Source organism: Haliotis cracherodii, unplaced genomic scaffold, assembly GCF_022045235.1.
Source record: "Haliotis cracherodii isolate W230 unplaced genomic scaffold, xgHalCrac1.p SCAF_24, whole genome shotgun sequence".
NCBI lineage: Eukaryota > Metazoa > Mollusca > Gastropoda > Lepetellida > Haliotidae > Haliotis > Haliotis cracherodii.
Window position 1 is genome coordinate 575,630 of NW_027266280.1, and position 26,989 is coordinate 602,618.

Genomic DNA, 26,989 nt, shown 5'->3' on the forward strand with positions numbered 1-26,989 from the left:
GGAGCTTCGATGTACGGACGGCATTGATTGGTTGATAGTGTTTCCGGTTCAAGATGTCTGCCTCCATGGCATCACGTTTTTGCCAGAGGTCCCTTCAAATGGTTACAGGCATAAAGGGAATACGCTCTGAATGTCAAATAAGAAGCTATGCGCGGGGTACCCGAAGAGGTGCACAAGGTGTTTACACTGTTGACGAAGAACGGAATAAATGGAAAAATAAAATGACATTTGGTAGTCCTCGCAATAACCCCTATGTTCCATTTGAAAGCCAAGACCCCGTTCAAAGAAGCTTTGTTGACAGACATTCTGATATTTTGAGACCAAAAGTAATTAAAAAACCTAGAAGAGCAGTATCCTCAGCAAACACAAATGACGACAATGAAACCCTAGAAACATCAACAAAAAGAAAACTGCCTAAATACGAAAAACTTGCAGAAGGGGACAAGCGTTTCGGGTAAGACTAAAGAAGTGGTTTGACTCTAATGGTGGTAACATGGTTATATAGCCAGATGCAGGATTCATACAGTGTTCAACATTCATACACGCTCATTATCAATTACCAATCAACAATAAATATGACTCTCGTAAACATGGTAAATAATGGAAATACATGTATTGACATTCATTTCCAGTATTGGTGACAAAATTTTCGATATTGGAAAGGTTTCAGGTTGAAAAGACCACCTCGACCAAATTCTCATGAGGTTACTATCATAAGAGTTTCAAGATGTTTATTGTATTCAAGGCCACATGACGCATATTACATGAATATGTATAAATAAGTGTAGTTTACAGGAGGTTACGTTTATATATCTTTATATCCATTCCTCATTTATCTGAGTACACATGTTGTAAACAAAGATGCTCCTGTGACTTTAACATGTTTAAAACAGAATCATCAGAAGGATAAGATCATCAGCAAAGCAAATGATAAAGCAATAATATTTAACATTTCTTCAGAGATAAAAATATCATCATCTATTCAGAAAGTTCTTTGATGTACATAAAAAGTAATAATGGACTTAATGTACATCTCTGGCATACACCAATGGAGCGTGTGAAATAGTCTGACAACTTCCTACAAAACTAGAGTCCAGAAGACCCCCATGCAGTTACTTATTTGAGGGTCCTCACAGGAATTATGAGGGTCCTGTAAATAAGTGAAATGGTACAGTGTACCATACTGCAAGATTTAATAATAACTTTATTTACCATGTTTACAGGAACTAGATATTTGTTGTAAAGAATTTGAAACAATGGTTATTGTTTGTGCCTCAGTACTGGTGCTTGTTTAACATAGCCCTGGTATGTGTTGTCATATTCTCCAGCATGGATGTACTATTCTTATTGTGTTCTGTTATCTGCTTAGTAAGACTTATCAGAGACTTCAGAACATCCAGGGAGTCTTCTTCAAATTGTAAGTCACCTGTACCTGTGAATGTGGACGGTCAGGATTCCTTTGGACCCGGGTTGCTCTCCATGTTTCCCATCTTGCCTAATCAAGGGAGTTAACTGGCGGCAACAGTCCAGTTTTCATCCATGCCGAACTAGGCTAGAATTCCTGGGCTCGATTGCAGCCCCACCAGTGGCTATTACGAGTTATGTCCCTTCTATGTCACTCCTATTGACCAATTAGATTCCACCTCTCATATCACTTGCAATTGCTTCAAACAAAATGGCGGCACCCAGTCAAGACCATCTGATCTATAATCAAGATCTATATTGTAATAAAACAGGCTTTACCTCGCAAAGTGAGCTTCTTGATTATAAACATGAAAGGATTTGGAAAATATATGTTGACGCTAAGTTGATGGTATACATGCACTGGATGTCAATTTTGTTAAAAGATTTTGATTGGACTATTCATAGACTCGTTAGTCCAGGTAAAATATAAGATGAACGACTCCTGCGTACAGCAGTGTGTTTGTAAAATGTCTCCCTGAAAGTGTTTGTCAACATTAGCATGATTAGGTTACCGAGAAACTGGGCCACAATCGTTCGTCAGAGAAGCATTCTGCATGTGCAGCCGCTTATGTCATGCTGGGTGTTACCATGGTTACAAATGAAATTGTTAGTGAGTGGAAAGTGTACTTTAAACAAATTCAGAACAAACCTTGTACACTTGTTTAAATCCCCATATAGTTTGTTAATCAACACAACACCAAACAGAAGAACAATGTACGTCATCAACGAGGCAGACAACAAACATGTCTCATCCCTTGACTTCACCGTTATATGCGTCGACGTTGTTATTTTGTGTTTGTCAGTTTGTCTCTCCATTGTTCAACAGGTATTCCCATGATGTGTGGTACTATCCAAAGTAACCATGGTAACTGATGAGACTAGTAAACTCCCAGACTAATTATGAAATCAGACCAAGCTGAGCCTTTTAAGCGCGGGAATTTGTAGCTGAACACAAGAAGTTTTTATGACCAATGTACCCTACGAGGCTGCAAGTGAAATGTCGGTAAAAACTCAGCTTTGGTGTTATGCTAAACGAACTAAACATCTACCGCGGGCTAAATGAAGTAGTAGGTAGCAGAGGGAAACATCTACCGCGGGGTAAATGAAGTAGTATGTAGCGGAGGGAAACATCTACCACGGGGTAAATGCAGTAGTAGGTAGCGGAGGGAAACATCTACCGCAGGGTAAATGAAGTAGTAGGTAGCGGAGGGAAACATCTACCGCGGGGTAAATGAAGTAGTAGGTAGCGGAGGGAAACATCTACCGCAGGGTAAATGAAGTAGTAGGTAGCGGAGGGAAACATCTACCGTGGGGTAAATGAAGTAGTAGGTATCGGAGGGAAACATCTACCGCAGGGTAAATGAAGTAGTATGTAGCGGAGGGAAACATCTACCGTGGGGTAAATGAAGTAGTAGGTAGCGGAGGGAAACATCTACCGCAGGGTAAATGAAGTAGTAGGTATCGGAGGGAAACATCTACCGCGGGGTAAATGAAGTAGTAGGTATCGGAGGGAAACATCTACTGCGGGGTAAATGAAGTAGTAGGTAGCGGAGGGAAACATCTACCGCAGGGTAAATGAAGTAGTAGGTAGCGGAGGGAAACATCTACCGCGGGGTAAATGAAGTAGTAGGTAGCGGAGGGAAACATCTACCGCAGGGTAAATGAAGTAGTAGGTAGCGGAGGGAAACATCTACCGTGGGGTAAATGAAGTAGTAGGTATCGGAGGGAAACATCTACCGCAGGGTAAATGAAGTAGTATGTAGCGGAGGGAAACATCTACCGTGGGGTAAATGAAGTAGTAGGTAGCGGAGGGAAACATCTACCGCAGGGTAAATGAAGTAGTAGGTAGCGGAGGGAAACATCTACCGCGGGGTAAATGAAGTAGTAGGTAGCGGAGGGAAACATCTACCGCAGGGTAAATGAAGTAGTAGGTAGCGGAGGGAAACATCTACCGCGGGGTAAATGAAGTAGTAGGTAGCGGAGGGAAACATCTACCGCGGGCTAAATGAAGTAGTAGGTAGCGGAGGGAAACATCTACCGCGGGGTAAATGAAGTAGTAGGTAGCGGAGGGAAACATCTACCGCGGGCTAAATGAAGTAGTAGGTAGCGGAGGGAAACATCTACCGCGGGCTAAATGAAGTAGTAGGTAGCGGAGGGAAACATCTACCGTGGGGTAAATGAAGTAGTAGGTAGCGGAGGGAAACATCTACCGCAGGGTAAATGAAGTAGTAGGTAGCGGAGGGAAACATCTACTGCGGGGTAAATGAAGTAGTATGTAGCGGAGGGAAACATCTACCACGGGGTAAATGAAGTAGTAGGTAGCGGAGGGAAACATCTACCGCGGGGTAAATGAAGTAGTAGGTAGCGGAGGGAAACATCTACAGTGGGGTAAATGAAGTAGTAGGTAGCGGAGGGAAACATCTACCGCGGGGTAAATGAAGTAGTAGGTAGCGGAGGGAAACATCTACCGCGGGGTAAATGAAGTAGTAGGTAGCGGAGGGAAACATCTACCGCGGGGTAAATGAAGTAGTGGGTAGCGGAGGGAAACATCTACCGCGGGGTAAATGAAGTAGTAGGTAGCGGAGGGAAACATCTACCGTGGGGTAAATGAAGTAGTATGTAGCGGAGGGAAACATCTACCGCGGGGTAAATGAAGTAGTAGGTAGCGGAGGGAAACATCTACCGCGGGGTAAATGAAGTAGTAAGTAGCGGAGGGAAACATCTACCGCGGGGTAAATGAAGTAGTAGGTAGCGGAGGGAAACATCTACCATGGGGTAAATGAAGTAGTAAGTAGCGGAGGGAAACATCTACCGTGGGGTAAATGAAGTAGTAGGTATCTGAGGGAAACATCTACCATGGGGTAAATGAAGTAGTAAGTAGCGGAGGGAAACATCTACCGTGGGGTAAATGAAGTAGTAGGTATCTGAGGGAAACATCTACCGTGGGGTAAATGAAGTAGTAGGTAGCGGAGGGAAACATCTACCGCTGGGTAAATGAAGTAGTAGGTATCTGAGGGAAACATCTACCACGGGGTAAATGAAGTAGTAGGTAGCGGAGGGAAACATCTACCACGGGGTAAATGAAGTAGTAGGTATCTGAGGGAAACATCTACCGCGGGGTAAATGAAGTAGTAGGTAGCGGAGGGAAACATCTACCGCGGGGTAAATGAAGTAGTAGGTATCTGAGGGAAACATCTACCACGGGGTAAATGAAGTAGTGGGTAGCGGAGGGAAACATCTACCGTGGGGTAAATGAAGTAGTGGGTAGCGGAGGGAAACATCTACCGCAGGGTAAATGAAGTAGTAGGTAGCGGAGGGAAACATCTACCGCGGGGTAAATGAAGTAGTAGGTAGTGGAGGGAAACATCTACCGTGGGGTAAATGAAGTAGTAGGTATCTGAGGGAAACATCTACCGTGGGGTAAATGAAGTAGTAGGTAGCGGAGGGAAACATCTACCGCTGGGTAAATGAAGTAGTAGGTATCTGAGGGAAACATCTACCACGGGGTAAATGAAGTAGTAGGTAGCGGAGGGAAACATCTACCACGGGGTAAATGAAGTAGTAGGTATCTGAGGGAAACATCTACCGCGGGGTAAATGAAGTAGTAGGTAGCGGAGGGAAACATCTACCGCGGGGTAAATGAAGTAGTAGGTATCTGAGGGAAACATCTACCACGGGGTAAATGAAGTAGTGGGTAGCGGAGGGAAACATCTACCGTGGGGTAAATGAAGTAGTGGGTAGCGGAGGGAAACATCTACCGCAGGGTAAATGAAGTAGTAGGTAGCGGAGGGAAACATCTACCGCGGGGTAAATGAAGTAGTAGGTAGCGGAGGGAAACATCTACCGCGGGGTAAATGAAGTAGTAGGTAGCAGAGGGAAACATCTACCGTGGGGTAAATGAAGTAGTAGGTAGCAGAGGGAAACATCTACCGCGGGGTAAATGAAGTAGTAGGTAGCGGAGGGAAACATCTACCACGGGGTAAATGAAGTAGTAGGTAGCGGAGGGAAACATCTACCGCGGGGTAAATGAAGTAGTGGGTAGCGGAGGGAAACATCTACCGTGGGGTAAATGAAGTAGTAGGTAGCGGAGGGAAACATCTACCGTGGGGTAAATGAAGTAGTAAGTAGCGGAGGGAAACATCTACTGCGGGGTAAATGAAGTAGTAGGTAGCGGAGGGAAACATCTACCGCGGGGTAAATGAAGTAGTAAGTAGCGGAGGGAAACATCTACCGCGGGGTAAATGAAGTAGTATGTAGCGGAGGGAAACATCTACCGCGGGGTAAATGAAGTAATATGTAGCGGAGGGAAACATCTACCGTGGGGTAAATGAAGTAGTATGTAGCGGAGGGAAACATCTACCGCGGGGTAAATGAAGTAGTATGTAGCGGAGGGAAACATCTACCGCGGGGTAAATGAAGTAGTAGGTAGCGGAGGGAAACATCTACAGTGGGGTAAATGAAGTAGTAGGTAGCGGAGGGAAACATCTACAGTGGGGTAAATGAAGTAGTAGGTAGTGGAGGGAAACATCTACCGCGGGGTAAATGAAGTAGTAGGTAGTGGAGGGAAACATCTACCGTGGGGTAAATGAAGTAGTAGGTAGCGGAGGGAAACATCTACCGCGGGGTAAATGAAGTAGTAGGTAGCGGAGGGAAACATCTACAGTGGGGTAAATGAAGTAGTAGGTAGTGGAGGGAAACATCTACCGCGGGGTAAATGAAGTAGTAGGTAGTGGAGGGAAACATCTACCGTGGGGTAAATGAAGTAGTAGGTAGCGGAGGGAAACATCTACCACGGGGTAAATGAAGTAGTAGGTAGCGGAGGGAAACATCTACCGCGGGGTAAATGAAGTAGTAGGTAGCGGAGGGAAACATCTACCGCGGGGTAAATGAAGTAGTAGGTAGTGGAGGGAAACATCTACCGCGGGGTAAATGAAGTAGTAGGTAGCGGAGGGAAACATCTACCGCGGGGTAAATGAAGTAGTAGGTAGTGGAGGGAAACATCTACCGCGGGGTAAATGAAGTAGTAGGTAGCGGAGGGAAACATCTACCGTGGGGTAAATGAAGTAGTAGGTAGCGGAGGGAAACATCTACCGCGGGGTAAATGAAGTAGTAAGTAGCGGAGGGAAACATCTACCGCGGGGTAAATGAAGTAGTAGGTAGCGGAGGGAAACATCTACCGCGGGGTAAATGAAGTAGTAGGTAGTGGAGGGAAACATCTACCGCGGGGTAAATGAAGTAGTAGGTAGCGGAGGGAAACATCTACCGCGGGGTAAATGAAGTAGTAGGTAGTGGAGGGAAACATCTACCGCGGGGTAAATGAAGTAGTAGGTAGCGGAGGGAAACATCTACCGTGGGGTAAATGAAGTAGTAGGTAGCGGAGGGAAACATCTACCGCGGGGTAAATGCAGTAGTAGGTAGCGGAGGGAAACATCTACCGCGGGGTAAATGAAGTAGTAGGTAGCGGAGGGAAACATCTACCGCAGGGTAAATGAAGTAGTAGGTAGCGGAGGGAAACATCTACCACGGGGTAAATGAAGTAGTAGGTAGCGGAGGGAAACATCTACCGCGGGGTAAATGAAGTAGTGGGTAGCGGAGGGAAACATCTACCGTGGGGTAAATGAAGTAGTGGGTAGCGGAGGGAAACATCTACCACGGGGTAAATGAAGTAGTGGGTAGCGGAGGGAAACATCTACCGCAGGGTAAATGAAGTAGTAGGTAGCGGAGGGAAACATCTACCGCGGGGTAAATGAAGTAGTAGGTAGCGGAGGGAAACATCTACCGCGGGGTAAATGAAGTAGTAGGTAGCGGAGGGAAACATCTACCGCGGGGTAAATGAAGTAGTAGGTAGCGGAGGGAAACATCTACCGCGGGGTAAATGAAGTAGTGGGTAGCGGAGGGAAACATCTACCGCGGGGTAAATGAAGTAGTAGGTATCGGAGGGAAACATCTACCGCGGGTTAAATGAAGTAGTAGGTAGCGGAGGGAAACATCTACCGCGGGGTAAATGAAGTAGTAGGTAGCGGAGGGAAACATCTACCGCGGGGTAAATGAAGTAGTAGGTAGCGGAGGGAAACATCTACCGCGGGGTAAATGAAGTAGTAGGTAGCGGAGGGAAACATCTACCGCGGGGTAAATGAAGTAGTAGGTAGCGGAGGGAAACATCTACCGCGGGGTAAATGAAGTAGTAGGTAGCGGAGGGAAACATCTACCGCGGGGTAAATGAAGTAGTAGGTAGCGGAGGGAAACATCTACCGCGGGGTAAATGAAGTAGTAGGTAGCGGAGGGAAACATCTACTGCGGGGTAAATGAAGTAGTAGGTAGCAGAGGGAAACATCTACCGCAGGGTAAATGAAGTAGTAGGTATCGGAGGGAAACATCTACTGCGGGGTAAATGAAGTAGTAGGTAGCAGAGGGAAACATCTACCGCGGGGTAAATGAAGTAGTAGGTAGCGGAGGGAAACATCTACTGCGGGGTAAATGAAGTAGTAGGTAGCAGAGGGAAACATCTACCGCAGGGTAAATGAAGTAGTAGGTATCGGAGGGAAACATCTACCATGGGGTAAATGAAGTAGTGGGTAGCGGAGGGAAACATCTACCATGGGGTAAATGAAGTAGTGGGTAGCGGAGGGAAACATCTACCGCGGGGTAAATGAAGTAGTAGGTAGCGGAGGGAAACATCTACCATGGGGTAAATGAAGTAGTGGGTAGCGGAGGGAAACATCTACCGCGGGGTAAATGAAGTAGTATGTAGCGGAGGGAAACATCTACCGCGGGGTAAATGAAGTAGTAGGTAGCGGAGGGAAACATCTACTGCGGGGTAAATGAAGTAGTAGGTAGCAGAGGGAAACATCTACCGCAGGGTAAATGAAGTAGTAGGTATCGGAGGGAAACATCTACTGCGGGGTAAATGAAGTAGTAGGTAGCAGAGGGAAACATCTACCGCGGGGTAAATGCAGTAGTAGGTAGCAGAGGGAAACATCTACCGCGGGCTAAATGAAGTAGTAGGTAGCGGAGGGAAACATCTACCGCAGGGTAAATGCAGTAGTAGGTAGCGGAGGGAAACATCTACCGCGGGCTAAATGAAGTAGTAAGTAGCGGAGGGAAACATCTACCGCAGGGTAAATGAAGTAGTAGGTAGCGGAGGGAAACATCTACCGCAGGGTAAATGAAGTAGTAGGTAGCGGAGGGAAACATCTACCGCGGGGTAAATGAAGTAGTAGGTAGCGGAGGGAAACATCTACCGCAGGGTAAATGAAGTAGTAGGTAGCAGAGGGAAACATCTACCGCGGGGTAAATGCAGTAGTAGGTATCGGAGGGAAACATCTACCGCGGGGTAAATGAAGTAGTGGGTAGCGGAGGGAAACATCTACCGCGGGGTAAATGAAGTAGTAGGTAGCGGAGGGAAACATCTACCGCGGGGTAAATGAAGTAGTAAGTAGCGGAGGGAAACATCTACCGCAGGGTAAATGAAGTAGTAGGTAGCGGAGGGAAACATCTACCGCAGGGTAAATGAAGTAGTAGGTAGCGGAGGGAAACATCTACCATGGGGTAAATGAAGTAGTGGGTAGCGGAGGGAAACATCTACCGCGGGGTAAATGAAGTAGTAGGTAGCGGAGGGAAACATCTACCGCGGGGTAAATGAAGTAGTAGGTAGCGGAGGGAAACATCTACCGCGGGGTAAATGAAGTAGTAAGTAGCGGAGGGAAACATCTACCGCAGGGTAAATGAAGTAGTAGGTAGCGGAGGGAAACATCTACCGCAGGGTAAATGAAGTAGTAGGTAGCGGAGGGAAACATCTACCATGGGGTAAATGAAGTAGTGGGTAGCGGAGGGAAACATCTACCGCAGGGTAAATGAAGTAGTAGGTAGCAGAGGGAAACATCTACCGCAGGGTAAATGAAGTAGTAGGTAGCGGAGGGAAACATCTACCGCAGGGTAAATGAAGTAGTATGTAGCGGAGGGAAACATCTACCGCGGGGTAAATGAAGTAGTAGGTAGCGGAGGGAAACATCTACCGCGGGGTAAATGAAGTAGTAAGTAGCGGAGGGAAACATCTACAGTGGGGTAAATGAAGTAGTAGGTAGCGGAGGGAAACATCTACCGCGGGGTAAATGAAGTAGTAGGTAGCGGAGGGAAACATCTACCGTGGGGTAAATGAAGTAGTAGGTAGCGGAGGGAAACATCTACCGCGGGGTAAATGAAGTAGTAGGTAGCGGAGGGAAACATCTACCGCGGGGTAAATGAAGTAGTAAGTAGCGGAGGGAAACATCTACAGTGGGGTAAATGAAGTAGTGGGTAGCGGAGGGAAACATCTACCGCGGGGTTAATGAAGTAGTAGGTAGCGGAGGGAAATATCTACCGCGGGGTAAATGAAGTAGTAGGTATCGGAGGGAAACATCTACCGTGGGGTAAATGAAGTAGTAGGTAGCGGAGGGAAACATCTACCGCGGGGTAAATGAAGTAGTAGGTAGCGGAGGGAAACATCTACCGCGGGGTAAATGAAGTAGTAGGTAGCGGAGGGAAACATCTACCGCGGGGTAAATGAAGTAGTAGGTAGCGGAGGGAAACATCTACCGTGGGGTAAATGAAGTAGTAGGTATCGGAGGGAAACATCTACCGCTGGGTAAATGAAGTAGTAGGTAGCGGAGGGAAACATCTACCGCTGGGTAAATGAAGTAGTAGGTAGCGGAGGGAAACATCTACCATGGGGTAAATGAAGTAGTGGGTAGCGGAGGGAAACATCTACCGCGGGGTAAATGAAGTAGTAAGTAGCGGAGGGAAACATCTACCGTGGGGTAAATGCAGTAGTAGGTATCGGAGGGAAACATCTACCGCGGGGTAAATGAAGTAGTAGGTAGCGGAGGGAAACATCTACCATGGGGTAAATGAAGTAGTGGGTAGCGGAGGGAAACATCTACCGCGGGGTAAATGAAGTAGTAAGTAGCGGAGGGAAACATCTACCGTGGGGTAAATGAAGTAGTAGGTAGCGGAGGGAAACATCTACAGTGGGGTAAATGAAGTAGTAGGTAGCGGAGGGAAACATCTACCGCGGGGTAAATGAAGTAGTAGGTAGCGGAGGGAAACATCTACCGTGGGGTAAATGAATTAGTATGTAGCGGAGGGAAACATCTACCGTGGGGTAAATGAAGTAGTAGGTAGCGGAGGGAAACATCTACCGTGGGGTAAATGAAGTAGTAGGTAGCGGAGGGAAACATCTACCGCGGGGTAAATGAAGTAGTAGGTAGCGGAGGGAAACATCTACCGTGGGGTAAATGAAGTAGTAGGTAGCGGAGGGAAACATCTACCGCAGGGTAAATGAAGTAGTAGGTAGCGGAGGGAAACATCTACCGTGGGGTAAATGATGTAGTAGGTAGCGGAGGGAAACATCTACCGCAGGGTAAATGCAGTAGTAGGTATCTGAGGGAAACATCTACCACGGGGTAAATGAAGTAGTGGGTAGCGGAGGGAAACATCTACCGTGGGGTAAATGAAGTAGTAGGTATCTGAGGGAAACATCTACCGCGGGGTAAATGAAGTAGTAGGTATCGGAGGGACACACCTGATTCTAAGTGCTGTCAATTTCAGCCAGGTAATCCTTGCTGCCAAATCAGGAAAAGAAAGAGAAAAGAAGAAAGTGGTACTCTTGGAGGGTTTCCGCCTGATAAGAGACGCCATCGATTCCGGCGCCAGTGCCAAGTGCATCTACTTCAGTGATACAGACTTTCTGGACCGACTCGGCGCCGTGAGACTCGGCAATGTGGCGCTGTACAAGGTCCAGTATAGAGACATAAAGTCATGGTCGGATACACACACACCAGCAGGAATTATGGGTAGGATGTTTTTTTATTATGAAAATGGGATCGGGTGGTCAGGCTCGCTCACTTGGTTGATGCATGTCATCGTAGCCCATTTGGGTGAATCGATGCTCATGATGTCAATCGCTGGATTGTCTGGTCCAGACTAGAGTATTTACAGACCTCTGTCATATAGTGGGAATATTGCTGAATGCAACGTTGAACAAACAAACAAAACATTATGAAAAAACGGAAATGGGAAGTCTTTCTACTCTTTGGATATGTGATCAAATTATGTTGACATATTTTTGGGAAGGTACATCATCCATCGTGATGTTTCACACATTGCCATAATCATGATAACAGAGCAGCAGAGAAAAGTCTTGTTTCTGGTTCCATCCATTATGATCCATGCATGACAAGCCTGGTTTCCCCGATCCATGCATGACAAGCCTGGTTACCCCGATCCATGCATGACAAGCCTGGTTTCCCCGATCCATGCATGACAAGCCTGGTTTCCCCGATCCATGCATGACAAGCCTGGTTTCCCCGATCCATGCATGACAAGCCTGGTTTCCCCGATCCATGCATGACAAGCCTGGTTTCCCCGATCCATGCATGACAAGCCGGGTTTCCCCGATGTTTAGGCCAAAGTAGTTACTTGTGGTACAGGTTTCTTGGCAAACAAGACTTGAAAATAGACGGGAGACAAATTATGATAAATTCAGTTAATAAAGTATTGTGTTTTTCATCTCGCATACACGTCTTTTGTTCATTTGTTTGGTAAAACTGCTCTCATTTCACTTCTATATCAAAGACTGAATTATCAAAATGTCAATGTAACAATATTTTGAGATAAAAGGTTGTCATACTATTTTAAGTTCTGGAATTCTTTTAAACTGTGGCAGCCACTTCCGAAACAAAAGTACATAGCACTGTAACTATTGTAACACAAGTAAAACATTACAATGGTCTGGCCAGTTTTGAGTTTTTTCCAAAACCAAAAGACAACAGACTTTATAGTTGGTTTTGTCTAATAAGGCGAATCACCAGATAATATGTATGCAGCCTTCAAAGAGAATCTACATTCGTAAACTGCGTCTTTCAGCGATATTTGAGAAGCCAAACCAGGGTGAGTGTCCCACCCCCCAGGCGACGAAACTCCCGCTGACCCTGATCTGTGACAATATCCGGGACCCCGGGAACATGGGCACGCTGATCCGCACGGCGTCGGCAGTGGGCTGCCACAGGATTCTCACTACTAAAGGTGATTTCTGTTGAACATTGGGACTTATAAAACAATGCAAACTACATTTCCTTCTTATTATTCCCAGCCACGAAGTGGAAGAGGGATATAGGAATGGGTGCTGTCCGTCCGTCCATCTGTTTGTCACGTTTCATTTCCGGAGCAGAATTCAAAAAGCATGAGAGATATCTTAACCAGACTTGGCACATTGATAGGTCTAGTGGTGAACTTGTGCCTTTTGATGGTTTGGAATTTAAAAAAATATTATTTTTCGAGTTTCCATGGCAACGACTTTGACTTTGACAGAGCAGATCTTGAAAACCGTAAATTATTTCTTCACTAAACTTGGCACATCGATAGGTCTAGTGGTGAACTGGTGCCTTTTGATACATTTGTAGTTTGGAATTAATTTTGGAAAAAAATTAATTTCAAGATCTAGAGCAGATGGTCAAAGGTATATCAGCATGTAAGATGCACAGCAGATGGTCAGATGTATATCAGCATGTAAGATGTACAGCAGATGGTCAGATGTATATCAGCATGTAAGATGTACAGCAGATGGTCAGATGTATATCAGCATGTAAGATGTACAGCAGATGGTCAGATGTATATCAGCATGTAAGATGTACAGCAGATGGTCAGATGTATATCAGCATGTAAGATGTACAGCAGATGGTCAGATGTATATCAGCATGTAAGATGTACAGCAGATGGTCAGATGTATATCAGCATGTAAGATGTACAGCAGATGGTCAAATGTATATCAGCATGTAAGATGTACAGCAGATGGTCAGATGTATATCAGCATGTAAGATGTACAGCAGATGGTCAGATGTATATCAGCATGTAAGATGTACAGCAGATGGTCAGATGTATATCAGCATGTAAGATGTACAGCAGATGGTCAAATGTATATCAACATGTAAGATGTACAGCAGATGGTCAAATGTATATCAGCATGTAAGATGTACAGAGTAGAGCACTTTGTCTGCAGTATGTACCACTGCATTGTAAAGTTAGACGGTTGAAGCTTCAAAATTATCTCCCTTGGTTTACAAGCGTGGGTTACCTTCCTTGAGTGAATCCTGAATGAGGCCGATGCAGATTGTCCGAGTCATGTTGGAATATTATTAAAGAATATAAGAGTTATTTCAAGATGAAATTGGATCTATCATATTATGTTTAACAGCCCTTGTTTTGTTAAATCAGGATGTTAAAATTTACTTTGATGTCAGCAATAGATTTTCTAAAATCTGGACATGTGGTGACTGTATGCAGAAGTATAGCAATAGGCTGAGAATATCTTCACATAAATTGTTTGACTTTGACTCTGTTCATAGTGGTGTTTTGTCAGGACCATATCTCTAAAACTAAAACATATTCTTTTGTGACACTTTGTGAAAGACCTGGTTGTCAGCTGGTGCCTTTTGCTATTAAGGGATTTTTATAATTTCTTTTTTTTCTGTTTCCATGGCAACAAGTTTGATTTTGACTCGTGTGCACCTGACATAGAAATACAAAGTCTCATCGCTGTCTGTTCCCAGGTTGTGTGGATGTCTCACCGCTGTCTGTTCCCAGGTTGTGTAGATGTATGCTATCATGCACGGTGTGTGGGTGTCTCATCGCTGTCTGTTCCCAGGTTGTGTGGATGTATGCAATCATGCACGGTGTAAGAGTGTCTCATCGCTGTCTGTTCCCAGGTTGTGTGGATGTATGCAATCATGCACGGTATGTGAGTGTCTCATCGCTGTCTGTTCCCAGGTTGTGTGGATGTATGCAATCATGCACGGTGTGTGAGTGTCTCATTGCTGTCTGTTCCCAGGTTCTGTAGATGTATGCTATCATGCACGGTATGTGGGTGTCTCATCGCTGTCTGTTCCCAGGTTGTGTGGATGTATGCAATCATGCACGGTATGTGAGTGTCTCATCGCTGTCTGTTCCCAGGTTGTGTAGATGTATGCTATCATGCATGGTATGTGAGTGTCTCACCGCTGTCTGTTCCCAGGTTGTGTAGGTGTATGCAATCATGCATCGCTGTCTGTTCCCAGGTTGTGTAGATGTATGCTATCATGCATGGTATGTGAGTGTCTCACCGGTCTGTTCCCAGGTTGTGTGGATGTCTCATCGCTGTCTGTTCCCAGGTTGTGTGGGTGTCTCATCGCTGTCTGTTCCCAGGTTGTGTGGGTGTCTCATCACTGTCTGTTCCCAGGTTGTGTGGGTGTCTCATCGCTGTCTTTTCCCAGGTTGTGTGGGTGTCTCATCGCTGTCTGTTCCCAGGTTGTGTGGATGTATGCTATCATGCACGGTGTGTGAGTGTCTCACCGCTGTCTGTTCCCAGGTTGTGTGGATGTATGCTATCATGCACGGTGTGTGTGTCTCACCACTGTCTGTTCCCAGGTTGTGTGGATGTCTCACCGCTGTCTGTTCCCAGGTTGTGTAGATGTATGCTATCATGCACGGTATGTGGGTGTCTCACCGCTGTCTGTTCCCAGGTTGTGTAGATGTATGCAATCATGCACGGTATGTGGGTGTCTCATCGCTGTCTGTTCCCAGGTTGTGTAGATGTATGCTATCATGCACGGTGTGTGAGTGTCTCATCCCTGTCTGTTCCCAGGTTGTGTGGATGTATGCTATCATGCACGGTATGTGAGTGTCTCATCGCTGTCTGTTCTCAGGTTGTGTAGATGTATGCAATCATGCACGGTATGTGGGTGTCTCATCGCTGTCTGTTCCCAGGTTGTGTAGATGTATGCAATCATGCACGGTATGTGAGTGTCTCATCGCTGTCTGTTCCCAGGTTGTGTGAGTGTCTCATCACTGTCTGTTCCCAGGTTGTGTAGATGTATGCTATCATGCACGGTATGTGAGTGTCTCATCACTGTCTGTTCCCAGGTTGTGTAGATGTATGCAATCATGCACGGTATGTGAGTGTCTCATCACTGTCTGTTCCCAGGTTGTGTGAGTGTCTCATCACTGTCTGTTCCCAGGTTGTGTGAGTGTCTCATCACTGTCTGTTCCCAGGTTGTGTGAGTGTCTCACCGCTGTCTGTTCCCAGGTTGTGTGGATGTCTCACCGCTGTCTGTTCCCAGGTTGTGTGGATGTATGCAATCATGCACGGTATGTGAGTGTCTCATCGCTGTCTGTTCCCAGGTTGTGTAGATGTATGCTATCATGCATGGTATGTGAGTGTCTCATCGCTGTCTGTTCCCAGGTTGTGTGGATGTATGCAATCATGCATGGTATGTGAGTGTCTCATCACTGTCTGTTCCCAGGTTGTGTGGATGTCTGGGAACCCAAGGTCATACGAGCAGGGATGGGCAGCCATTTCCACATCCCCATCCTCTCCAGCATCCCGTGGGAGTTACTCATCAACTATGTGCGCGACGATGATGACGTTTTCATCGCTGAGACAGCAAAACAGGAAAAAGTCGAGGCAAAAAGGAAAGCTTTCACACCGGATGACTTCGAGCAGCTCTCGGAGGAAGGGACTTACAAGATCTCTGAATCCAAGATGGCCGATTACAGGGAGAAGTATGGGTCATTGATGGAGGACGGTGTGTTGGATATCCATGAAGAATATTTACACAGTGACCATGTCCGGCACTTTGCTCACGCTCCGATGAGTTTCGTGGACTATGACCACCTGAGCTGCTCCAAGGAGGGAGTGACAGTGATCATCGGAGGAGAAACCACCGGCGTTAGTGCCGCGGCAAGGAAGTTTGCGTACGACAGATACGGTCAGAGTGTGACAATTCCCATGTCGCCCACTGTGGACAGTCTCAACGCTGCTGTCGCTGGAAGCGTCATCTTGTACAAAGTACATCATCTTTTAGCTTCTAAGAGGAAATAAAATATGGAAATGTCAGTGTGTTTCTTGCTTTCCGTGGCTTCTTTCATCAATTAGGACACACATTTATTATTTTGTGTTTTTCGGGCAACGCCCCTACTGAAAACCAGCTGGAAAAGAAAGAAATTAAACAAAAAAATATTTACTTTTATTGTCACCCGCAAGTAATATAGACCCTCTTATACATTATAAAATGTCATATATCAATGCCATGTCTACATCACTATCAGTGATTCATGAAGCCAGCTGCCTTTTTAATTCCACTGCAAAAGGACTTTCATAAAAATAAATTAATGATTGATATAACTATTTATGTTTATTTTTATTTTGACCAACTTTGTGTTGAACAGTTGGAATAAATCTGTGAAACATGTAATTCAAGTGTCGCCTTAACAGAAATATGGAGGAACTGATAAATATATTGTGTTTGTTCGTGTTGAAGATTAGAGGGAGTGAGTTGGAATTTAAACCATTATCAACAGTATTTCAGTGGGGAGGGTGGTGGATGTGTTCATACATTGTGTCTCATTGCTAAATGCTAAAATTCATACTCTTCTTCAAAAAGACTTCTGATGGGGATTCTCTGGTAGAATAGATCCCCAATACTCAGGTGTTTTACAGGTGCAGACTGACCTGATGATTGAGTGGTATCACCTTGGGCCCCTGCTGTTTGTGTGTCGTTCAGAGATCTGGATCATGTTTCACGTCAGCAATATGGTTGACTGGCCCAAACTCAAATAACTAAACTGCAAGTGGCTCCATGGCATGTGATACGCTGAGCAAGCAATTATTTCTGTGTTAGTTGTCCATTCATCTACGATTAACTTTGTTTTTTAAGAATTGCTCATGCTGTATAACTGTAATCCTAATTTAAACATTAAACATTTTTCTTCATAATTCCGGAGAGCTACAGGTGCTTTGTGGCTCTATGGCTCCGTGTTTGTGTGCTTCTAACCATGCTGAGTGTTATCTGGTTTAATGCTGCAGTCCGCAATATGACGGCAGTCTGTACATAATTAAGTCTGGACCAGAGAAATAATGACATGCATTAATCAAGTCAGAGAGCCTGACCGCCAGATCACTTAGTCGCCTCTTACGACAAGGATGGGTTGCTGAAGACCAGTTCTAACCCAGACCTATACTGACGGAACACCATCTGTGAAAACACAAACTAACATCTGTGAGCTATGTACACTTTTATTTACATGAAGTTCCACAATTCCCGGCTATATGACCCCCCAGACTTCCTCAAACCCTGAACAGACCTTGGCACATGTGAGGGCTGCGGAGAGGGGGTAGTTGCTGATGGAGTAATTCTTCTCCGAGTAGTCAATGTCAACCTGAAACAGAGGAGTGAGACCATGACAATGTCGGTTTCAATACTTCTCAGATTTGTATATGTGTTTGCCTGTGAGGAGGAGGAGGAACATCCTCATTTGGAGAAAGAGGAATTAGAAAATGGAAGCAATGTTTTACAGGATCAATTGTTTGATGGGCATTACTTAGAAGTTGACGGATGACAAGGTAGACACAAATCTTATGGATAACAACTTCACTGATCAGGGCTATTTTGAGCTGTGCTGTGTGATGTTGTGCTGTGTTGGGATGTTGTGTTATGCTGTGCTGCTGTGTTGTGCTGTGCTGTGTTATGATGTGCTGTGCTGTGCTACTCACTTTGCCATGAGCCATGGCACCAATGACAAAGACGACAGGTTCATCAGTGGGAACAAGGTCACGAACATTGACGCAGTCATCGGCGCTGAAGGACATGACAACTTTCTTGGCGCCGACAGGAAGATGGTCAGTGATGGGGTTCCTGATGACCTACATCCATAAAACGGTCAAGAGTTACCCAGTGTTGACAGGATTTATCCAGGACAGTGGAATTTCAAGACAAATTAGAAATGTTCTCGCTGGATTCACATATGTCTCAAGCCTCTTAGACAAATATCTGTGTGGTTATTAGTTTAACATGTGAAATTAATAATGTAAATATTACTACAAGATCCTTGCTGCAAAGATGGTTAACATGGGCGTGGATGAATAATTCTTCAAAAGTCTGCCTGTTGACCAGCAGATAGCAGAAGCTGCCTGTCCCAGGGTGAGTGAGGGGATGGGGGTCAAGTCTGGACCAGATACTCCATTGTCAATAACATGTTCATCAACACACGTTGCTTTTCTGGCTTCATTTATTAAGCATAAATCAAAGGATTATGTAAATAGCACTTAATGAACAACACCACATATCTACCCAATCCTATAACTGACACTCATTGGCATTTTACAGATTAAATGACGTTAAACTTAGAAAATATTGTCACAACGGCCTATAGCATATGTCACCTTAGTTTGGGATGGTCTCAAAATTGTTCTGGTATTTTATTGAGATATGCGTTGACGGGGTTGGCGATGTATACAGCACTGAATCAAGAAGTGGGTGTTGTTCTACTGATGATTTTCTCATCTAGCATCTGACTCAGCTGATGACGTACCTAAATCTGTCATATCCAAAGGTATGATAACTGGTGCAACAAGGGATATCCGCCGTCACGTTGGCGGAACTGACGTTCTATTCATAAACGGTAATTCTAGCACAGGCTGCGTTGATAACTGACCTTTGACATTTGTGAATTTGAATGTGGCCTTATGTCTTGCCAGAAACCCTTCACAGTTAGCCCAGACAAGCTCAATAGGGTCGAGGTCATAATGTCTGACCGGCAATAGGGTCGAGGTCATAATGTCTGACCGTCAATAGGGTCAAGGTCATAATGTCTGACCGGCAATAGGGTCGAGGTCATAATGTCTGACCGGCGTATATAAGGCAACATGAGCCAGGATTGCTGCCAGGACATCTGTCTTGTCTCTTACTATTTTGTATTCAGGCTAATTTTCTCCATGAGTTCTCCCTTATGATAATCAAACGTTTTCTTTTTCACCTCGATAACTAGCCATCAATAAGCCCCAGATCATATGTTCCAATGATGAAGAAATGACACGATTACCTTTACCTGGTACCAAGGATGCTTTTCGTCCATCAGACAGTAGCCACATGCAGTCAGTGGAATGTTTCTTATTCACCAAGGTTTCATCAAGGGAAATGATCTGGAAGCCCTGACTGCGATATTCATGAATGGTGCTGGGATAATGTGACCTCATAAACATGATGGACTATTTTCCCCTGAAAACTGCTTCGTCATTGCCACGTGCAGTGTATCGAAGACGGATGTCAATTTTCAGTCGAGTAATGATGCAAGTCAGATGAGCTCTACTCTGAGCATGAAGGTGTACAAACCTGCGAAGGTCTAGCAATAACGGGACAGCAGCCATGGTCATTATTTGTACATACTTGACAGCCACTTGAAGTACCAGGGAGGGGGTTTAATACGACAGTTGTTTCTCCGACCCACCTTGAGGAGTTTCTGAGGACCGTCAGAAGCATGGATGCTGAGCTTGTGCAGGAGCTGGACTGAAACAGTTACCATGGTTACCATTTCCACAATCCGAGAATACATGATGTATAACAGTAAAACTCTACACCTGACACACATCTAGAAGCTAAACACAATACACCTGACACACACACACCTAGAAGCTTAACACAATACACCTGACACACACTTCTAGAGCTAACACAACACACCTGACACACACATCTAGATCTAACACAACACACCTGACACACACATCTAGAAGCTAACATCACAAGCACATCTTGAGCTAACACAACACACCTGACACACACATCTAGAGCTAACACAACACACCTGACACACACATCTAGAAGCTAACACAACACACACATCTAGAAGCTAACACAACACACCTGACACACACATCTAGAGCTAACACAACACACTTGACACACACATCTAGAAGCTAACACAACACACACATCTAGAAGCTAAACACAACACACCTGACACACACATCTAGAAGCTAACACAACACACCTGACCCACACATCTAGAAGCTAACACAACACACCTAACACACACATCTAGAAGCTTACACAACACACACATCTAGAAGCTAACACAAGACACCTGACACACACATCTAGAAGCTAACACAAGACACCTGACACACACATCTAGAAGCTAACACAACACACACGTCTAGAAGCTAACACAACACACCTGACACACATCTAGAAGCTAAACGCAACACACCTGACACACACATCTAGAAGCTAACACAACACATCTAACACACACATCTGGAGCTGACATACATCTGGAGCTAACACAACACACCTGACACACACATCTAGAAGCTAACACAACACACCTGACACACACATCTAGAAGCTAACACAACACACCTGACACACACATCTAGAAGCTAACACAATACACCTGACACACATCTGGAAGCTAACACAACACACCTGACACACATATCTTGAAGCTAACACAATACACCTGACACACATCTTGAAGCTAACACACTACACCTGACACACACACCTGGAAGCTAAACACAATACACCTGACACACATTTGGAAGCTAACACCAGCTTCTTACCTATGAGACCACAGAACCTTTCAAATGTTCTCGGTATTCGTGTCTGCGGGTTGATCTCGATGAGAACGTTTCTCTCGGTGTGGACATAAACTTGCAGCATCCCTGCTCGGTTCAGTGGACTGTCCATCAGCATCAACAGACACTGGCAATCACACAAATGGAAATTTTCCAATTAATTGTATACTTATATACTTATCCTATCTCACACACAATACGCCCACCCGACCGTCCTCACATCACAGCTCCTCTAGTCTGTTAGCTCTGACGAAAGAGAATGAGTGAGTGAGTATTGTTTTACGCCGCTGTTAGCAATATTCCAGCAATATCCCGGCGGAGGACACCAGAAATGTGCTTCACACATTGTACCCATGTCGGGAATCGGACGAAAGAGAATGATGTGGCATGGGTAAGCATGTGATCAGGTTGTGTAGGTCGCTAGGTGCGGGATTACAGTGTGTAACCCATTTGTTTGCTTGTGCTCTTTATGCTGGGACGTGTTCAGGTGTTCAAGCACCTTTACCACTTAGGATCGAAGAAGACAGAAGAGACGCATAGTGTGAGATAGGATAAGTTTAACAATCAGGAAATCTTTTAAAAAATCCTCCCTCCCCCCTCCAAGAACCCATTTCATAAATAAATTTATCATCCAAAACAGGTCATATTGCTGGGGTGAACTATCACTCCAATGAATTGCATCCATTGTGACATCACTGGTGACTATGACATCACAATCATATGACATCACTAATCTCTCTCCCACTGAAGCTGGACTTTTTACACTCTTAGTCACTACTGTTTATTAATCATCGACAAATTGAATTCCTTAAGTTACCCTGGTTACCACCTACTTGATGTGTGATGTCTGGTCTGTACTGACTGATGTCCTTCTTGAACTTCTTGCTTAGGTGTCGGTGTCTGTCACAGTTGAGCAGCTCAAACTGCTTCCCTACCTACAACAGAGAGTCAACACCCATGTATTTTATCGTCAGGTGGAGTGAGTGAGTTGGGATTTACACCGCTTTCAGCAACATTCCAGCAATATCACAGCATGGGACACAAGAAGTGGGTTTCACACATTGTGCCAAAGTGGGGAATCTAACCGGGCCCTTCGGCATGATGCGCGAACGCCTTGACCACTCGGTTACACATGAATCTAGAAATGGTGGAAATATTCTGCCCTGACATTATGTAATTGTACTTATTATACTATCACAATCTTGGCAGTATTGGTTCTACAAACATGCCCATATGGCAGGGATAAATATATATTGTCCCCTTACTGATCGAACACCCCATTACGATCATTAGGGTTTGATAGCCCTTTCTGATGGAACACCCCTTCATGATTCTTAGGGTTTAGTTGTGACGTAGGGTATGGATTAGCTATGGGATCAAAGAATTAATTCAATGTAATTTGAAGAAAATCTTAACAATAGTTATGAAATTGAGAGTTTCGGGGGGAGAAAATGCCTACGGCGCATGCGCATGCGCATGAAAGTAAACAATTGGCTGCTGATCACTTTGTAAACAAGCACTAATTATTTGTGATAACACTAACTAGGATAACTCATTAGCCAATCTAAGCTTCAAGCGGGGGGAGAAAATGCCTACGGCGCATGCGCATGAAAGTAAACAATTGGCTGCTGATCACTTTGTAAGCAAGCACTAATTATTTGTGATAACACTAACTAGGATAACTCATTAGCCAATCTAAGCTTCAAGCTGGCAATGCTAGGTCGATCATAACATGCAGAGCTACTTGTAATCCTTAATAGTATGAGTGGTAAGCTAAAGTGCAATACTCCCATTTCAGTTGTTACTGCTCATTCATTGATAGATCATTTTCGTGCTAGCAATGAAACGTTTGGAGCATTTACCTCAAAATAAGAGACCAACTTTTACCTCTTTAGTCACTGAGTGTGCAGCATTGTAAACATATTTGGAGACAATGTAGAGAAATTAGTACCTTTTCATGTAAGACTTCTGCCCCACCCACTCACCGACTTAAAAACATTTATAATTAAAAGGATGGTGCGGCAATGCATTGTACACCGTATGTATATAATCAGCGGTGTATGATAACCGCATTGGGCGAGATACTTGAACAAGGGTGTTGAAGAAAGATCACACGTGTCTCCTTAGCAATACGGCAATCGACATATATAACTTTTGGAGGGCGAATACGGACGGAAGTCTTTCCCATTTTCATGTAACAGTTTCAACCGATAATGAGTTATACTTCGACTGACATGTGACACGCTGAGAAAAAAAGGACATGTGCGCGCGAAAACAGAGGATCTGTGTTAATAAGACGAAAAAATGCGTAACTGCCTCTATAGGTTTGTGAATAAATAAACCGTATTAAAGATTACCTTGACTGTTTCAAGAGATGCATTTTCTAGAATTACAATTAAACGTTTTTCCGTGGTAGATTTTGAAATGTGCTTGATAATATGTGGCTTTTCCACAGTCGCCCGTTCTACTTTGGGGGCTGCCATCTTGGTTTTAAAGAAGAGTAAAAGTTAAAACGAAATTAGAAATACGTTGTAAAACATGATGCGAGTGCTATGCAATTCACTTTATATAAACGCTACAATGGAAATATACACATGATTTTTCCCAATAAGAAAATTAACATATGGTAAAGTTTACAGACACTTTAATCTGCTGTGTTACTACAGTGTTCGTGTCTGTTGGTGTATAACATTTTGGATACTAGTTTCACTTATGGTAAACGCAACAAGCTAGGTGCTACTACATAAATTGGAAGACAGAACCCAGTCAAATATTTTCGTCGAACTTCTCTAGATATTTATTCGTAATTTTGAAGTATTTTATTTCGCTATATTAATTCAAGTACTTTTTAAGTAGGTCTAGACGGAAAGGATTATGTACATTTAGATCTAAGCTTATTTTCAGCTAAGTCTCTATGGTCGCCATCTTGTTGTTGTCATATGCAACGAAAACTCGGAAAAACAATGCGGAAACGGGGCGGGAATTATGTTTACAGTGTCGAGACAATTTAACTGATTGGTGATTAGTCACGTAATGTTGATTTCTTTGAAGAGTTGATTAATCGCTGACATCGTAAAAGACGCTGAGAAAGACGGCTCAATAAACTTGAGTTGACGCCTTGGCCTACTTATTTTATGAAGTGGAATGTTGTCACTTTTGAAAGTTTAGTTCCAACACTAAAACAATACTTTAAAACTCTACATGCCTACGCACTAACGTAAAACTGTTAGATATCTACAAGGGATGAACCAATTTCTGTACAAATCAATCAAAGAGTAACTTTGCCTCAGTGAAAGTGAATGTTTGTTTTATTCAAAATAGACCTTTAGAATATTTTCTTTATCTGGAGAAGATACAACCACAATGAACCGAAGACAATCCCGAACTGGAACCAGGAATTCCCAGGTTAGTTGATGGGAATGCAGAATGAACTACCTTTACTGTTGCAGTAATAAACCATTGGTATGAAACTTGTCCATGATCATCACCTCAATCACTGTATTGTCTGGTCCACACTGTATTATTTAGAGACCGCCATCATATAGCAGGAATAATGCTGAGTGCGGTGTTAATCAACAAACAAAAGTATGATAAGATGAGAAGAGAAGTTAGATTTTTTTATCCTTCAAAACTAAATTTCAACTTTTAGCTAGCTCTTGATCCAAGATGAATATTTTACAATATATATATATATATATATATATATATATATATATATATATATATATATATATATATATATATTTGTTCAGTCAGTCTACAACCTTCATCTGAGAAAATCAGCATGGATGTTCAAATGTTCAAATATTACAAAACCCATATACAGCCTTGTGACCCAGTCATGGTAATAGGCTCTACATTTGTTGGTAGTGGTCCAAAACAGGAAAGTGTTGAAAAAATCCTTGTCTATTGGTCATCTTTGAAAACTTTCATCAAGATTTCTAAGAGATTTACTAATATGCTTAATTTATTAACCAGAAATGGTTGATGGGTTTCATGAAGTGGCAACATCTGAACCCCCTCTCTAGACATCTGGCATATCACTCATTTTGTCTTGGCATCCAATTTACGAACTCGGTCATGTCAGTGTACACTGCTGGTACAAGTACATTAGACTGGGATTTTCACATGGAATACATGCCATGCTTGCTCAAATGCTGGGGTTGGGGAAGGAGGGAGGATATTTTATTGATTTGTCAAACTTTGGAAAAAAGAAAGATGAAAAGTACATTTCAACCTTAAAATGTTGGCATCTTCATACCAGATTAACATTTCATGGCATCCAGCATACTGCACTTTGGCATCTGGAGTACCACTAAACAGCTTGTCATCCGGCGTACTGACTGTGGCATCTGGAATACCACTAAACAGCTTGTCATCCGGCGTACTGCACTGTGGCATCTGGAATACCACTAAACAGCTTGTCATCCGGCGTACTGCACTGTGGCATCTGGAATACCACTAAACAGCTTGTCATCCGGTGTACTTCACTGTGGCATCTGGAATACCACCAAACAGCTTGTCATCCGGTGTACTGCACTGTGGCATCTGGAAAACCACTAAACAGCTTGTCATCCGGCGTACTGCACTGTGGCATCTGGAATACCACCAAACAGCTTGTCATCCGGTGTACTTGACTGTGACATCTGGAATACCACTAAACAGCTTGTCATCCAGCGTACTGCACTGTGGCATCTGGAATACCACCAAACAGCTTGTCATCCGGTGTACTGCACTGTGGCATCTGGAATACCACTAAACAGCTTGTCATCCGGTGTACTGCACTGTGGCATCTGGAATACCACTAAACAGCTTGTCATCCGGCGTACTGCACTGTGGCATCTGGAATACCACTAAACAGCTTGTCATCCGGTGTACTGCACTGTGACATCTGGAATACCACTAAACAGCTTGTCATCCGGTGTACTGCAGTGTGGCATCTGGAATACCACTAAACAGCTTGTCATCCGGTGTGCTGCAGTGTGGCATCTGGAATACCACTAAACAGCTTGTCATCCGGCATACTGCACTGTGGCATCTGGAATACCACTAAACAGCTTGTCATCCGGCGTACTGCACTGTGGCATCTGGAATACCACTAAACAGCTTGTCATCCGGTGTACTGCACTGTGACATCTGGAATACCACTAAACAGCTTGTCATCCGGTGTACTGCAGTGTGGCATCTGGAATACCACTAAACAGCTTGTCATCCGGTGTACTGCAGTGTGGCATCTGGAATACCACTAAACAGCTTGTCATCCAGCATACTGCACTGTGGCATCTGGAATACCACTAAACAGCTTGTCATCCGGCGTACTGCACTGTGGCATCTGGAATACCACTAAACAGCTTGTCATCCGGTGTACTGCACTGTGACATCTGGAATACCACTAAACAGCTTGTCATCCAGCATACTGCACTGTGGCATCTGGAATACCACTAAACAGCTTGTCATCCAGTGTACTGCACTGTGGCATCTGGAATACCACTAAACAGCTTGTCATCCGGCGTACTGCACTGTGGCATCTGGAATACCACTAAACAGCTTGTCATCCGGTGTACTGCACTGTGGCATCTGGAATACCACTAAACAGCTTGTCATCCGGCGTACTTCACTGTGGCATCCGGAATACCACTAAACAGCTTGTCATCCGGTGTACTTCACTGTGGCATCTGGAATACCACTAAACAGCTTGTCATCCAGTGTACTGCACTGTGGCATCTGGAATACCACTAAACAGCTTGTCATCCGGCGTACTGCACTGTGGCATCTGGAATACCACCAAACAGCTTGTCATCCGGTGTACTGCACTGTGGCATCTGGAATACCACTAAACAGCTTGTCATCCAGTGTACTGCACTGTGGCATCTGGAATACCACTAAACAGCTTGTCATCCGGCGTACTGCACTGTGGCATCTGGAATACCACTAAACAGCTTGTCATCCGGTGTACTGCAGTGTGGCATCTGGAATACCACTAAACAGCTTGTCATCCGGCGTACTGCACTGTGGCATCTGGAATACCACCAAACAGCTTGTCATCCGGTGTACTGCACTGTGACATCTGGAATACCACTAAACAGCTTGTCATCCGGT

At 44.3% G+C, this 26,989-nt stretch overlaps 3 protein-coding genes across 3 annotated transcripts in view; 2 read left to right on the forward strand and 1 right to left on the reverse strand.

Moving 5' to 3' along the window:
• Positions 1-45: 45 nt before the first annotated feature.
• LOC139472338 (rRNA methyltransferase 3, mitochondrial-like) lies at positions 46-16,596 on the forward strand. The gene is made up of 4 exons (XM_071254800.1): positions 46-454; positions 11,050-11,294; positions 12,367-12,525; positions 15,777-16,596. Exons 1-4 carry the CDS (start codon positions 54-56, stop codon positions 16,352-16,354), a joined length of 1,383 nt encoding a protein of 460 aa, XP_071110901.1. The 5' UTR covers positions 46-53; the 3' UTR covers positions 16,355-16,596.
• Positions 16,597-17,534: 938 nt separating this feature from the next.
• Positions 17,535-23,373, reverse strand: LOC139472400 (ribosomal RNA small subunit methyltransferase NEP1-like). Its single transcript, XM_071254877.1, has 6 exons — positions 23,248-23,373; positions 21,724-21,825; positions 20,876-21,017; positions 19,759-19,817; positions 18,026-18,175; positions 17,535-17,691 (listed from the first exon to the last, which is right to left on the reverse strand). The coding sequence occupies exons 1-6, from the start codon at positions 23,371-23,373 to the stop codon at positions 17,578-17,580; spliced, it is 693 nt and encodes a 230-aa protein (XP_071110978.1). The 3' UTR covers positions 17,535-17,577.
• Positions 23,374-23,818: 445 nt separating this feature from the next.
• Positions 23,819-26,989, forward strand: part of LOC139472353 (uncharacterized) — a 55,081-nt gene continuing 51,910 nt past the window's right edge. The window contains exon 1 of the mRNA XM_071254816.1: positions 23,819-24,295. Coding sequence (XP_071110917.1) covers positions 24,254-24,295 — 42 coding nt within the window. The 5' untranslated portion in view covers positions 23,819-24,253. The remainder of the gene's footprint in view (positions 24,296-26,989) is intronic.

What these genes read in the sequence shown, in the direction of transcription:
- LOC139472338 (XM_071254800.1), top strand. Translation starts at nt 54, where the DNA reads ATGTCTGCCTCCATGGCATCACGTTTTTGCCAGAGGTCCCTTCAAATG. An exon ending in GAAGGGGACAAGCGTTTCGG is followed by an intron (nt 455 to 11,049) that starts GTAAGACTAAAG and finishes TGTCAATTTCAG; the next exon opens with CCAGGTAATCCTTGCTGCCA. An exon ending in CACACCAGCAGGAATTATGG is followed by an intron (nt 11,295 to 12,366) that starts GTAGGATGTTTT and finishes TGCGTCTTTCAG; the next exon opens with CGATATTTGAGAAGCCAAAC.
- LOC139472400 (XM_071254877.1), bottom strand. Translation starts at nt 23,373, where the DNA reads ATGGCAGCCCCCAAAGTAGAACGGGCGACTGTGGAAAAGCCACATATT. An exon ending in AAGGTTCTGTGGTCTCATAG is followed by an intron (nt 19,818 to 20,875) that starts GTAAGAAGCTGG and finishes TAACTGTTTCAG; the next exon opens with TCCAGCTCCTGCACAAGCTC. An exon ending in GTGCCATGGCTCATGGCAAA is followed by an intron (nt 17,692 to 18,025) that starts GTGAGTAGCACA and finishes CCTCTGTTTCAG; the next exon opens with GTTGACATTGACTACTCGGA.